This window comes from Marmota marmota, unplaced genomic scaffold, assembly GCF_001458135.2.
Source record: "Marmota marmota marmota unplaced genomic scaffold, marMar, whole genome shotgun sequence".
NCBI lineage: Eukaryota > Metazoa > Chordata > Mammalia > Rodentia > Sciuridae > Marmota > Marmota marmota.
The window spans coordinates 694,127-709,458 of record NW_026000021.1 but is presented as its reverse complement, the minus strand read 5'-3'; the positions used below and the strand labels follow the sequence as shown (position 1 = coordinate 709,458).

The window sequence follows — 15,332 nt, the reverse complement described above, 5'->3', positions numbered from 1 at the left end:
CATTCATCAACTGTGATTTCTGTGGTTGGATCTGATGGCTGTACATTTTTCTTACTGAGATAAAATGTCAGGTGGACACTTGCCAACTACCTATAAACAACTTGGTGGCTTCAGATCTGGTAAAATGTACTTTGACAGCCTCTATAAATAACAAAACGTTCCATTCCACTTTCTGTCCAGCAGCTCTGAGTCAAACGCCGCATGGTGGGGGGCAGAGGACTTGCAGTTCTCGCAATGGCTTTGTAAGTGGGTAAGCCTCACCATGGAGGCCCGGGGAATGCGCTAACCCCTCAGTACCTTAGAGTGTATCGTAGGTGAAACACAATCTCACCTTTCCTATAGGTAGAGCATGCTTATGTGAGATATGGAAAGGTTATATCACTCCATTACCACAGTTCTGGAAAGATTTGTGTTCACCCATCTTGCTCTCTATTTTCTGCGACTGTATTTCTCAGTACTAAATAACTAGCTGGAATCTTCAGCAAACACAGTCAGGTGACCAGCTGTTCTCCCATCAGCTGAGCTCCCCTGCACCCAGGTGACTTTGGTAACCAGCTGTTTAGTGTGATATAGATAAGTGTACCAGAAAGCCACCCAGGGAGGGGATGGGCAGTCCAGGAGAGGACCTACTCTGAACCTGGTCCGTGGGCCCCCACAGTAAGCAGACCACGCACCATCTCAGGGCAGCAGTGGCTGCTTAGGCCACAGGGCCATATTAACAACACTCACAGAGAAGGTCTCTGGCTACTCAATTCCAAAGCCAGGGTATTTTAATTCCTGGAACTTTTAGATCATACACTTAGAAATTTACCAAAAGATGTTTTCTTTGAGCAGTGAACCTTGTGGCTCATTTTAGAAAGCATGGAAATAACCAAGGTCAGAATACGATGCTGGAATTCCACCGAGTTCTCTCCCTGCCCCTGATTGTAAACATATGGGCCACGTGGAAGTGTGCACTCTTCAGTCGCACCAAGAGGGAAGAGTGATGAGAGGGTGTGCAGACGCCAGCACAAGATGACAGCCCAGCCCCTTCTTATGAGCCTTCATGGGAGGGGACTGAGAATCAGCTGTAACTACAGTACAATGAAGGCCTCAGGAGAAGACTACAACATGGCTCTGCAGGGAGAGTTTTTCAAAGCCTCTCTATTTGAGGAGAAGTAATTGACATTTTTCATCTGGTCAAGGGAAGCGTGCGTTTTGCTCTTTTCCTTGTGTTCCAAACTCAAGTTGATTGAAAGAGCAGCAGCATTTTATGAAAGCATGTTGACCAGGGGACTGGGCTTCACTTCAGCCCCTCCCTGGGTCTGTGGGACAGTCAGGAGCTTGTCTTCACAAACTGGTACTTAGAACCATCACTGCCACTGAACATCAGCCTGAGTTTTCTCTATATGAAAAACTGTCCCACACTTTGTAGTTAACATTTCTTTGATTTAATATCCTTTTGCTGACCAAGTGCTTTAGTCTGGGTTTTCTAGATGATCAGAACAACAGGAGATACACACACACACACACACACACAATTATGAAAAGGGGACTTGTCAGATTGGCTTATGCGGCCAGAAACTAGATAGGCTCACGATGGCACCTCAATCTAGGACGACAGGCCTGGAAACTCCCTGGGCAGTCACTAGTCAGAGTTCTCTTTGGAAGAGTGAAGGAGCTGGAGTCTGATGTCCTCCAGCCATCACAGCAGCAATCAAGAACCCTTTGGAGAAGAATGGCGGTGTGAGCTTGTGTCTGTAGCTGCTTCCTTGTTCTCGCAACATTTTTGTTCTATCCAAACCTCCAACCACTTGGACTGTGCTTCCTCACTCAGGGAGGGTCTCTGTTTCAGTTCGCTGTCCCATAGGCCAATCATTCCTAGACACAGCCTCACTGAGACACCCAGAAGCCTCTTCATCTTTGGTATCTCAATCCAATCAACTTCACAATTCAGATTCACCATTACACCAAACATCCATCCAGCCAGGCATCTCCACCTTGTCTCTTTTTGTGAACTTTATCAGGAAAAGGAGATCATCCAATTTCTAAACTCTAGGGATTTGTATTGATGATAATGAAAGGGCATCAATGCTTCCCCCTTTCATTTAGCAAAAGTGGGCTCCAACTTGAGATAGTCAACAGAGCGAGTTCCGTGGGAGATCTGGGTTAGTTTTTGTTCTGTCTTCCTCACAAAACTCTAGACTTTGGACTTGGAGAAAGCCATGGGAAGGCTGGAAACCTAAAGTGGGAAAAGCCATTCTTGACCTCGTGAAAGCCTGGCATGAGCACGGTGATGTTCTACTTTTCTCCCTTGAACTTTGTACAAAGTGTTCAGTTGATCTGATTCATGATTGGCATCAGGAGAAAATTAATGTATGTGTTGGGAGTTAAAGGTGGGGCATGCTTGTTTAGGGTCTTCTAGAAAGAAATTTTTGGAATGATTCATTGCATTCAGCTGCATATGCATATTGTGGAATATATGAAAACACCAAGCTAATAGCATGTTTGTTCTAAGCAGTAAGAAATTCTAAATTATTGTTAGGAAAAATATTCATGGATGAATTCCCAATTCTAATACTTAAGGCTCTAAGGTAAGGAATTTCAATATCTATCTTGCAAGATCCTGGGAAGAGCAAAGGCAAAAATTGTGGATGGTTTCTGGTCCTGGAGAGACACCCCTAAATTGAGAATGTTCTCTGGGGTCTCCTCTTCCTTGCTTGGTTTACACAGCTCTTGAATCCCACTTCTAATGCCACACAGCAGCCACATGTGGCCGCCGCTGCTATTGCAGCATGACAAGCTTGTGGTACCTCTACACACATGCACCGGTACATGCACACACACACACACACACACACGCAGGTGCACACACAGGTGCACATTCAGATGGTCAATGTGCTTTTTTTTTTTTTTTTTGTACTGGGGATTGAACTTAGGGGCCATCAACCACTGAGCCACATCCCCAGCCCTTTCTGTTTTTTATTGTGAGACAGGGTTTCACTGAGTTGCTTAGGCCCTTGCTAAGTGGCTGAGGCTGGCTTTGAACTTGCAATCCTCCTGCCTCTGTGAGTTGCTAGGATTACAGGCGTGTGCCACTACACCTGGCTTCAGTGTACTTTCTAGAAGATGATCACCTAATGCTTGGCAAAATAGTCAGCATAGAGTAACTAACACCAGTCCACAGAATAGTGACTATAACTTCTTAAATAGCTGTTTTCCATTAAATATGTCCTTAGTTTCTCACCCCAAATTCTTGGATATTGCAATCTCAAAACCAAAAGTATTTGAATTTAAGTTGATTTGCTTTACAAAATTCACTTCTTATTTCACCAAAAAGTGAGCTTTTTGTTTTTATAGTTGCTGGTGGGGATGCCAAAAGGCTGGGTGTCCTGCTGGCTGCGTCAGGCCAAACCGTATTCAGGCCATGTAGCTGGGAGGAAGTGCTGTTTGAATCCAGTCAGTGTGTGGTTTCTTCTACCCCCTATTCTAAAAGAATATGAGGCTCTTGGTAGCTTTTATGTGTCCTCTTATCTTCCCCCAATAAATGCTGTATTTTTCTCAACAAACAAAAGCAGTCGGGCTGCAGGAGGTTTTTCTCTCTTCACATCAATTTAGCTGCTTGCCCTGGAATCAGTTCCATTCTGCTGCCAGCGCATCCTGTTCTCTGGGCTCCAGTCACAGGCCCTGTTCGCCCCTCCAGGGAGCCACCCCTGAATTTCACTCCTTACCCCCACTAGTTCATCTGCCACCCTGGGGAAGTGTAAGGAGCTATTTCCTCTCAAGATTATTGTTTTTATTAGTCCTTTCATGCTAATATTTAATTCTAAGGGAATTTTATACTGTATGATCCCAGGGATATGAGGTACCTAGAGTCAGCAAACTCAGAGAGACAAAAAGCAAATGGTAGCTGCCAGGGGCTGGGGGCGGGGTGGGGGGTCAAGGATAGGGAGATAGTGGTCAGTGGGGACAGGGTTTCAGTTTTGCAAGATGAAAAGAGTTCTGCGTACGGGTGGGGGTGATGATTACACTCCAGTTGCCGCAGTCTGGCTGGGCACAAATCACGAGCCACTCAAGCAGGAACAAACTTTATTTTTGAAACTGCCATCAATGCCCCGTATGCTCCCGGGAAGATTGCCGACGGACCCACGCGGTGTTCTCCCGGATCCCAACAGGAAGTCCCTCCTCCGGAATTCCCTCCTACCGCACTTCCCCAACCAATGGGAACTCTCCAGGAGTCCCATAGCAGGCCAAGGTGGACAGCAGGAGTCCAATATCCATATGAATGCAGATCTTAACATAATCATATCATCTCAATGGCTTGCTGGCGTCACCTTTCAACCAAAAATGCCATGCATCATATTACTTGGCTGTGGCTCTTAGCATCCAGTGTGGATGGACTTAATGACACTGAACTACACACTTAAAATTATTTCAGTGGTAGTACATTTTATTACAATTTTTTTTAAAGAGAGAGAGAGAATTTTTAAATATATATATATATATTTTTTTTTAGTTTTCAGTGGACACAACATCTTTTATTTTTATGTGGTGCTGAGGATCGAACCCAGTGCCCCGCGCATGCCAGGCGAGCGCATTACCACTTGAGCCACATCCCCAGCCCTGTTACAATTTTTAAAGGGTGTTTTCTGTTTTGTTTTTGGTGCTGTGGCTGGAACCCTTGGCCTCACACATGCTAAGCACCTTCTGAGCTACACCTCCTACCCTAAAAGAGGGCTTTTCAAATATGAACTGCCTCCATATTATCTCTCCCGTATACCTTTTTCTGAAGTTAGTTCCTTTCCAGCCCTGGGAGAAATGCTTTCACTTCTTTTATCAAGGATGGAGAGGTGGAAAGGTAACAGAATACAACAGTCACTAATAGGGCATTATGTAAAAACGTGGATGTGTAACTGATGTGATTCTGCAATTTGTATTTGGGGTAAAAATGGGAGTTCATAACCCACGTGAATCAAATGTATGAAAGATGATATGTCATGAGCTTTGTAATGTTTTGAACAACCAATAAAAAAAAAAAAGGATGGAGAGGTGACCTCATTGCATTCTGGTTCCCTCATGTTTTCACTAGGGTCCTGCTTTTCCGAAACTATTGGGCACAGGGTGAGACTGGGGATACCTTTACCTACAGGAAGGACCAAGAAAGGGTGGAGAAAGAACTAAACCATTATGGAGGTAGCTGAAGGCCAGCCTCCCAGACACTTCCATTCCCTCACCTCTGATGTTGTCCTAAACTTAGTCTAAGATGCAGGTGGTGTTTATTCTGTAGTGTAAAAAAATAATTAAAGGCCTAATACTTGAGCATATCTCCATATAAATTTGTTTTGGTCTTTGTGTGACTGTACCATTGAGGATCATGGTTTGCGGCCCAAATCCCAGGGACATTAATTGGGTCTTCAAAAAAAAAAAAAAAAGATAAGCAACTTTTGAAAGTTCAAAAGAACCTAAAGTATCTGAGATAAAAGAGCATTTTTTGAAATTTGAAATGTAACTTGCCCTCAGTTCTTTGTATCTTTTTAAATCGTTGCCTGTTTGGAGGTTGGGAGTTTGACTTCTCAGACAACTAACAATGTGTCTCATATTCATCTGTTTTGTTGGATATATTCTCAGCAGTTAAGAGCTCAGCAATTTGTATCTTAAGCGTAAGTGAAAATAACTGGCCAGTTCCCAGAGTTCCTTCTTTCTCCCTGTATGCATGCCAATTTGAGAGGAGATTGGTAACATTTAGGAAAAATTCTTGGAATTTGTCATTGCTGAAGCTGCTATTAGAAATTACCAGAGACTGGGCAGCTTAAACACCAGACATTTCTCACAGTTCCAGGAGTCTAAGATGGTCGTACCAACATGGGCTGGTTCTGGTGAGGACCCTTGTCCAATTTTCCTCGAAGGGCAGGGTAGGGTGGTGGTGGTGGAAAGCTCTAGCCCCTTCTTCCTCTTAAAAGGACTCTAATCCCATTGGGGGCAATTCTCTCTCATGACCTTATCGAATTACCTCACAAAAGCCCCAGCTCAGTCACGGAAGTCGGCGAGTTCGCCTGTGTATAGTCTAGTCTATTAGAAGAGGCCTTTCTTAACAATTGCTCATGAAAGGACATGACTTCTGCAAAGCTTAGTAACAAAAACAACACAGAGGAATCAATTTCAGGGAACATCAATAGAGAAGGGAATGGTTCCAAACCACGTGATGTCATTAGCTGTCCCTTAACATTAGAGGGGTCATGCAGTACAGCAGTTAAGAGCTCAGCATCTGGAGTAAGTTCCACTTCACCATTTACTTAATGTGTGACCTTGGACTTCCCCAGAGTTCAGTGCATGTATCCATAAGATGGGGATAACAGCGTGGCTTTCCACAGATGGTTAAGAGGTACAGAGATGTAGGTACAATGGCTGGTGTACCCCAAGGGCTGGTACAAGGGGAAAAAAAAAGACTTCAAAATCCAGATTAAGACAGTAACCAGAATGGAATAAAATAGTCATTCTCTGAAGGATAAATGATGTGGGAAAGAGAGAATGTCGTTGGCTTCCATTTTTTCTATGTAATAAACCACCCCAAAAGTAGTGCTTAAAAGAACATCAATCATTGATTTTGGTATGGATCTTCAACTTGGGCCTGGTTTAACAGGGAAGGCTCCCTCTGCTACCCGAAAAGTCAGCAGCTCTTCTGGAGGCTGAAAGATACACTGCCAAGATGTCCACACAGCTGCTGGCTGTTATCTGGGAGCTCAGATGGTGACCTGAGGGCCAGGAGCCTTGGTTCTCACCTTGTAGGTCTCTCAGAGGCCACTTGAGCTGCCTTCCTTGGGGATCAGAGTGGGAATCCCAAGAGAAGAGGAGGGTACCAGTTTCTTAGGCCTTGACCTTAAGAAACAGGTACAGCTAGGTTCAGTGACTCACACCTGTAATCCCGGTGACTTGTGGAGGCTGAGCCAAGAAGGATCATGAGCTTAAGGCCAGTCTCAGAAACTTAGCGAGACTCTGTCTTAAATTTAAAAGGGCTGAGTGTAACTTGGTGGCAGAGAACCCCAGGGTTAAATCCCAGCACTGTGAACGGAAAGAAGGAAGGATGAAGGAAGGACAGGAGGAAGGGAGGGAGGGGAAGGAGGGAGGGAAGGAAAGAAGGGCACCGCGTCATTTCCACGGTGCTCTCTTGGTTAAGTAGCAATGGAGCCCATAGTCAAAGGAAGGAGGCTTGGACTCTACCTCTCAGTGAGAGAATGTCAGAGTTTGTAAACTTGTTGAAAACTGTCACAGTGTGGGACCCCACAACTTGCCCAGACTCTGGGTTGTTTCAGTAGCCTTTGGTATATTCGGAAGGAAAAAGATGATACACAGACACATCACTTTGGTCCACTTCCTTTGCTCTGTGAATGATTTCCTCATCAATGAGCAGTTGAAAAAGGAAAAGTCCTACTAAGTTGACTTAACCCCAAAATGACATCACTGGGCATCTTAGCTACAGGCTTCCCTTGGCAAGGGTCTCATCAGGTGCTTTGCTATGGTCTGTGTTATTTCTCACCTTTTATCTGTATCCCTGTGTCAAGGATTCCCTTTACCTTGATGGCCTTTCCTTCAAAACCTACACATAGTAACTAATGGTGAACGTATTTCAGCTCCTGAGTCCAGCCATCTTGGAAATGGCTAGCATTCATGGTGCTTTTTGTCCCTAACCCTTCCTTCTCCAGAAAAAGAGCCAAATGCTAGGATGGTAAGGTGGCCTGTTCACGGCACTCTCCAGAAAGCGAGAGTTTCGAAATGGGAAGTATAGTTGACTTTATGTTATTTGTTATGTTATGACTTTATGTTGAACTTATTGAAGTTCACAGAGCGTTCATTCTCTCAGAAAGTCAGAAGGACAAGAAAGAAATTGGAATTGATTTTATTGCATTTACTTTGTGTAAGGCACATTTGCGCTGTCTTCTTGTAGACATACACTTTGCACATGATCATAATTTAAAAGTTTAGTATTTAAAAGGTTTGAGCTGGATTTTTTTTAAAGATAAGGGATAATTCTTTAAAAGTAGTCAATGAGCTTTATACCCAGCCCTAATATAATTGATAAAATATTTAAGTAAAGAAGTAACAGGGATAAAAGTTGTGGTTACGTCCGAAAGCACTGACTTGCACTTGCTTTCACATTTTAATTCCTATAAGTTACAGAAGAACTCTAATGTAAGTTCCTATTTGCTTCTGAGGAACGCTATGTATATTAGTGTTTATTGAAGATCATTTTTAATAGTATGTGATGAGGAGAATTCACTTTAGTATTTTTTATTTCCACCCAGTTCCTAGTGAGATTCTGTTTCTTCATATATGAGAAACTTCAAAATAAACTAAATTCTGTGTTACCTAAACCTCCTGTTGATCTAAATTCATCTAGACTGCCCTTTATTTATGGTGAGGGGCCATCCTCACTAATCTGACATCCGTGATAGGAACATCAGCGAGGAGAGCAACACCTAGCGATCCCATTGAAATTTGGAATTAGGATGCTTTGCCCCACTAGGTCTCCTTCTGAACCATGGCACTGGGAATTCTGTGCCCTTAAGGAGTTGTTTATTTTTCCAGACTGGTTAATGCATCAGAAACTTGGCTTCATGTAATCATCATGAAACCAAAAACCTTGACACTTTTTTCTATAGGAATTATCAGAGTTGTGAAGTTAATTGAAAACAGTATTTGTGACCAGTGGGAAAAGTCCCAAAAGGGTTTTTTGATTTGTTTTAGTTCAGAGAAATGCAACCATGTAGCTTTTAGCAGAAAATTTCTGAACATCAACTGCTCCTGACAGAGCCTTGGGGATGCCACCTGCACGCAGCTCTGCGGGTCCCCACCCTTGTCTTTGAAATATGATATTAATGTACCCCAAGAGAAAGATTCAATAAAGTTCAGTAATGAATAAAATACTCTCTATTTTATTGGTGTTATTTATTTATTTGTTCTATTTTATGGCTTTGAGGATGGAACCCAGGGCCTCACCATACCAGGCAAGCACTCAGTCACTGATCAACATCCCCAGCCCAATACTTCCTTTTACATTTGAAATATTTCACAGATTTTTAAAAGGCAATGAATTTCAAAGCCAAAGAAAAATGCTTTGGGCATAGTTTTTTTAAACCACATTTGCAATCCCCAAATTTCAGAAAGGGGTGATTTCACTTTGCTCCAACAAATATTTGCTGGGTGCTGTGTGGGATTCTGGGAAAGTGCTCAGGTTACTGTAGAGACCCGAGTGGAGTCAGACTCTGCCTTCACAGGACGCAGTCTCCAGGGAAGACAGGTCCGGGCAGGTGAGGAAGCAAGCTGTAATCGTGAAGCCCATGGGCAGATAAGGTCGGGCGGTTACCTATCAAGAAGGCAGGTGCCAGCTGGCCCACCAACATTGCTTGGACTGTATTGCAACAGTGGTCTCCCAGGAGCACAAAGGGGAGAAGTGAGGGGATGGCCAGGGGGCAGGAGGCCACCATCTGACAGGTGACAAGGTAGGGACCAGCCGTGAGGCAGGAAGGTCATGAAGAGCCCTGAGGCCCAGGAGGTATGGGGCAGAGAGAGATGAACAGAGTTGAGGATACAGAAGCCCAGTGGTGGCTGGAGGAAAAGGGAATAGGTGAAAGAAAAATGGGGATTAGAAAGAAAGGACTTCACTGCCTGCTGCTAAAAGGGGACCAGATAATCTGCCCCAAGGGCTGCGTGGACACCAAGTGGCCATGGGAGAGCTCGGTTTCCCCTCACACATCCTGCAAACTCCAGCCAACTTGGGCTTGCCCTGTGGAAGGGGCACAGAATGTGAAACACAGGGATCTCTAAGAAAGGCCACCTCTGCCACAGCTCCTGTGGTGCTGTAAGTGACAGGCCCAAGCTTGCTTGGGAATCTCGTGTCTTGGGGTGACAGAGCACTCCTGGGCGCACACACCCTCTCTGGGCCCTCTCAAGGCTGCTGGACTGCTGACCAAATAGAGCCTGTTCAGGGTTCATTCATGCGCAGCCCAAAGCATGGCTTCTTCAGCACAATAGGGTTCAGCCCTGCAAAGGCCCAGGGCCTCCCTGGCTTTCTGTTAGTCCTGTCTGTTCCCGAAGTTCCCTGAACCTAGTTACTTGGTAGAAACTTCCTCTTCCCCACCACCGAGTCTCTAGGGAAAACCCAACAGCACCCCAGGCAGCAAAGACAGTGGTCTTGGGAGTCTGAATGCCAAGGATGAGGACCTGCCTCACATGCCACTAACAGCCATGCTGCTTTGTCTGGAACTCTTGGTCTGTCTTGTGCCTCAGTTTCCTCTTGGAAGAGGGGATAATCTCATGGCAGTCCATGTGGGTGATGCCCAGGACCACTCCTGGCGCACAGACGTGCTAGATCAGTGTTGGCTGTTGCCATTGTTGGTGTTTATCATGCAACTTCAGTCTCTATTCCTGGCTACCAAAAGAGCTAGAAAATAATGTTCAATATTCTTTCTTTCCCCCACACCCGCCTCTTTTTTTTTTTTTTTTTGCAGCAAAACCTATGTTATCCCTTTACAGTGCAGCTGCCCTGTAGATTTCGAGTTCCACATCACTTTGACTCAGTCTCATCGAGCCTTTTCTATTGAGCCAACATCAGGTAAGGACAGTCAGGATTTCAAGCTTCTAATTTCCTTAGAATTTTCAGATCCAAGTCAGGACTGGGAAAGTAGGACTCCAAGAAAAACAGAATATACCACATTTGAATATTTAATCATATTTTTTAACGTGTAACAAATTTTATACATCTAACATAAAGTAAATTTAAATTGGACACTTGAGAATAAGGACACTTTGGGATAATTTGTATCATTCAGATAATTTGTAATAATGTCCAAGTGAGTTTCTTCTAAGTTCAAAACTTGAAATCAGAAATTAATCGAGTCTAATTCTACTTTTAGCTCTTGGTTCTTCACTGGGTTTTTATTCACCTTTAAATTCATTTTTAAATAAATTGACAATATTGTGGGGTGTGGTGGTGCATGTCTGTAATCCCAACAACTGGGGAGAATAGGCAGTAGGATTGCAAGTTCAAATTTAATGAGACCCTGTCTCAAAATTTAAAAAAAAAATTGTTTAAAGGACTCGGATTGTAGCTTAGTGGTTAAGCAACCCTGGGTTCAATCCCTGGTACCTAAATAAATAAATAAGTGGCAATATTATTCCTTCCCAAGATTTCAGAATCTTAATAAAGGGTCTAATGCATTTGTCTCATGTGTGATATGAACTATCTGTCTTTATGTTCCCCAAAGGACATAAATCCCTACCCTTTGAAAGTGGCATCTCTTACATTTGAAAGTAAGATTTTACCAGAAATGATTTCTGCTTCCCAGTTTCTGTCTCTTGATATTTAGGTTTGGGATTTAAGTATTTGTTCACAGTGGTGTTCTATAAGTGCCAAAATAGTTCATTTTTTTAAGTCTATATATTCACTGTTCATACCTCTTTCATCATTACAAGTGCTTATTTTGTCTAATATGTAAGTGTTTAAGGCAGAAATTTTGTATTAATTCTAAATCATGACATGCATATAGATTCTTTTTATTTCACATTTTTTCCCCCTGTACTGGGCGTTAAACCCAAACCTCACACAATGTTGATTATTTTCTATAGAACTAGGAATCATTTTGAAATTTTTAAATAGACTTACATTGCAAAAAACAGGACTTGATTTTCTGAAGTACCATACTTAATAGTGAGAAAGTGAGAACAATTAGGGATAGCTAATATGTTAGATGCAAATGAGCTCCCTAACTTCTGAAGAGCGTAGGTAATTAATTTTTAACCACATCCTTAAGAAAGAAGGAAAAGCTGGACCAGCAGGTAACCACTCTGTGCACAGATCCTAAGAAGCTCTGTCACATTGGTAGCAAAGCTCTGTCACTCAGCCCTCAAAATATCCTTGCTGGTGGCCATGGTGACACACAGCGTGACTTGCTTAGTTTCATAATTGCTCTGATGTACTAATTGTCAGCCACATGTCAGGCACTGGGCAAGCACATCACATTCATTGTGTGGCTTCATCCTACAGTCCTTCTTACAACTGAGGACAGTCATCACCTCCCTACAGCTAAGGACAGTGAGACTCAGGGAGGCCAGATGACTTGCCCAGAGTGACAGGGTCTGTCTGATTCCAGACTCGAACTCTTGACAATTACACTAAGTTGGAAGAGTCATGACACCAAGATGCCTTGAATTGGAAGAGGAAGACAAATAGAATCATGTCATGAAGAGTTTAGGGAAATTCTATTTTGCAAAAGAAATGTTGAATAAATTAACAATCGATCTCAATCAAGCCTGTATCTTCCTCTTGCCTTCAGGGCCCCTGCGAATCTCCTGTGTGCTGTGTGTGTTGTTAGCAGCCAGAAGGTTATGTGCTTGACAGAAAATGATTGTTGGCTTGGCTGAATTTCCCCAGCATCGTCTACCCAGACCCCTCCTTCTCAGCTTCCCACTCTTCCCACAGGCAGAGCCCCAGACTGCCCCGGGCTTGCTCCTAGTGTCTGTATTTGGGATATTTGATGCATAGGGATGAAGAGGAAACTTGTAGGTTCCAAAAATCTTTAGTTACCACCCATTTCTAGTTCCAATAAAAAAGCTTGCCAGAGGAAGAAGGAAATTAAAGTTTAAAAGCAGTACTGGGGATTATTAGCTGCCCAAGTGTCTGTAGCCTGTGACACTTCATCCCCTGAACCTGAGCAGGAGTTGATTCTTCCAGGGAAATTCAGACATGAATGTGTACCCCAAAGCTGCAGGGCTTATCTTTTACCTCCTCACAGTTAATCTCTAGGACTAACTTTTTTTTTTTTTACATTGATGGACCTTTATTTTATTCATAATATGTGGTGCTGAGAATCGAACCCAGTACCTCACGCATGTTAGGAAGTGCTGTACCACTGAACCCCAGCCCCAGCCCCAGCTAAGCTTAACTTTTAAAATGGGGCATTCTAGAGTCAGCCCTGGCCTTGCACTTTTTTAATTTTGTTTTTGTTTGTTTGTTTGGTACAGGGAATTGAACCCAGAGGGTTAAGTTGAGCCACATCCCCGACCTTTTTTTTAATATATTTTATTTAGAGACAGGGCCTCACTGAGTTGCTGAGGCTGGCTTTGAACTCATGATCCTCCTGCCTCAGCCTCCGATTATAGGCATGCTCTGTGGCACACCGGCTGGCCTTGCACTTTTGTGATAAAAAGGAAAGATCTGAGCTTTGAGAAACTCACCTGGTGGCTTGACCTCGGGAAGCAATTGCCTCTTCCTTTTTAAGAACTCAAATAGCTTAAGTATAAAATTTGCAAAGAAATATTTCCTCTTTCTGATGTTTTAATGATTTTTTTAAATTTTCAGTCCTGGAGATTAAATTCAGGGGCACTTTACAAAACTAATATACATCCCCAATCCTTTTTACTTTTTATTTTGAGATAGGTTCTCACTAAGTTACTGAGGTTAACCTTGAACTTGAGATCCTCCTGCCTTGGCCTCCCAAATTGCTGGGATTACAGGTGTATACTATCACACCTGGCCTTTTTAATGATAATTTAACCTACAATAAATTATTACTCGTTTTACATCGTATAAACGCTGTGAAGGAGATGTTTACAGAATGTACACTACATACCAAGCATTATCTCACACACTGTATTTTAACAGATGAGAAAACAGCCTCAGATAAGGTGTCCAAGCCAATCACAGAGCTAAACAAGGGGGTGAAGCAGGTTCTAAGTGGCCTCTGGGACTATCTTCTTGCCCCCATACCTCAGGCAGTAAAGGTGGTCTATGGTTCACAGAACCGAGAGCCAGAAAGTAGCTTCCCACCCCCAAAGACCTCCCTCTGTAATCCAGTGAATCAAAGGCATTGCTGTCAACACCTGTTCATGGATGATTTTTAAATGGCGTAGCTATTCATTTCCCAAATGAGGCTTAGAGAGATGAAGTAGTTTATGCCAAATCTCATAGTTAATGGGACTGTAAATCCTACAACGTTAAAACCAATTCTTAATAACCCTTCCTAACACTTCTAGTGTGTGGGTTGGAAGACCCTGTGACAATTCAGGAAGAATAATCTGTACTCAGATGTTCCGAGAGAAAACTTCTTAAAATTTTTACAATATTGATGATGTCACTTATGTGTGAAATCTCAAAAAGTTGACCTCATAGAAGTAGAGTGTAGAACAGTGGTTAATAGAAACTGGAGGAGAAAGGGGGATGGTCAACCGGAGCAGAGTCACAGGTAAGGGGATACATTCTGGTGTCCTGTTGCACCTTAGGGGAACTATGGTCGACCATAATGTATTGTGTACTTCAAAATAGCTACAAGAGAGGATTTTGAAATGATGATTGTTTGAGGTGAGGGATCCTCTGATTACCTGCATGTATCAAAACATTCCATTTGTATGATTATTATGTGTCAATTAAAAATAAAATGAAACCTTAAAATTATAACATGGTAAAGACATATAAGAAAGAAGAGATTTTTACAAATTATCCCCTTATTTGGCCTTACTGTCCTAAAAAAAACGATGTGTTTTTGTTTTTCTGTCTCCTTTTAATAACTGCCCATATTTATGCATGTGTTCTATATAATTGTAATCTAGGTAAAGACACAGTGGTATTGCCTGGTGGTGAATTCATTTATCACTGTGGCATTTTTCAGGGTTAGTACATTTTCATCCTGATATTCATGGTATCAATCAGTTAGGGTTTTCTTGGACTTTAGTTTATTTCCGGGTTTTGTCCTCACCTCCCTGTCTCTGACCACTGTCCTCCCAACATTATCCTTGGTTATGTTGAGGGTAGCAATCTTTAATCAACCCCAGGTGAGATTGGACTGGATGGATAAACTAGTGGTTTGGCATTTTAAAATGAAGTCACATTTTGGGGTCATTTTTCTCACTTTCAAAACATGATATTTTTCTCCTTTATCCCACCATTAGTTTTTGCCGAGCAGGAAGCTGTGATTACTTGGCACACCTTTTACAGCTTTTAACATTTGACAGTCAGCTGCCACCGTGTTCTGGTAACAGAGCTGGTGTTCCTGCTAATGGAAAAAGTGGTTGACTTTGGTTGCCTAGACTACATCTCCGTAGTGTGCTTTGTGTTTTAGGTCCAGGCTGGGAGCACTTAAAAATAAATCAGCCTGGGCAAGGCAAACATTAATTCCTGATCCAGAGCTTCTTCTTCCTTTTTTTTTTTTTTTTTTTTTTTTGGGTTAATCAATGAGCTAGAGCAGAAGCAACATTTAACAGAATGTTCTTGGTTTAAAGCCTCCGTGAATTGTGAGTCACCTGTAGTCTCTGACCGAATGGCTGGTCAAGGTGCTGAAGTTCCACACATCATGAAGAACCAG

At 42.8% G+C, this 15,332-nt stretch overlaps 1 protein-coding gene across 3 annotated transcripts in view; it reads left to right on the top strand.

Annotated features, from left to right (window-relative positions):
- Positions 1-15,332, top strand: part of Cfap221 (cilia and flagella associated protein 221) — a 105,248-nt gene that overhangs the window by 29,515 nt on the left and 60,401 nt on the right. For all 3 annotated transcript variants that reach the window (XM_015501698.2, XM_048810414.1, XM_048810415.1), the window contains one exon: positions 10,485-10,588. In XM_015501698.2, the coding sequence (XP_015357184.1) occupies positions 10,485-10,588 (104 nt within the window). The remainder of the gene's footprint in view (positions 1-10,484; positions 10,589-15,332) is intronic.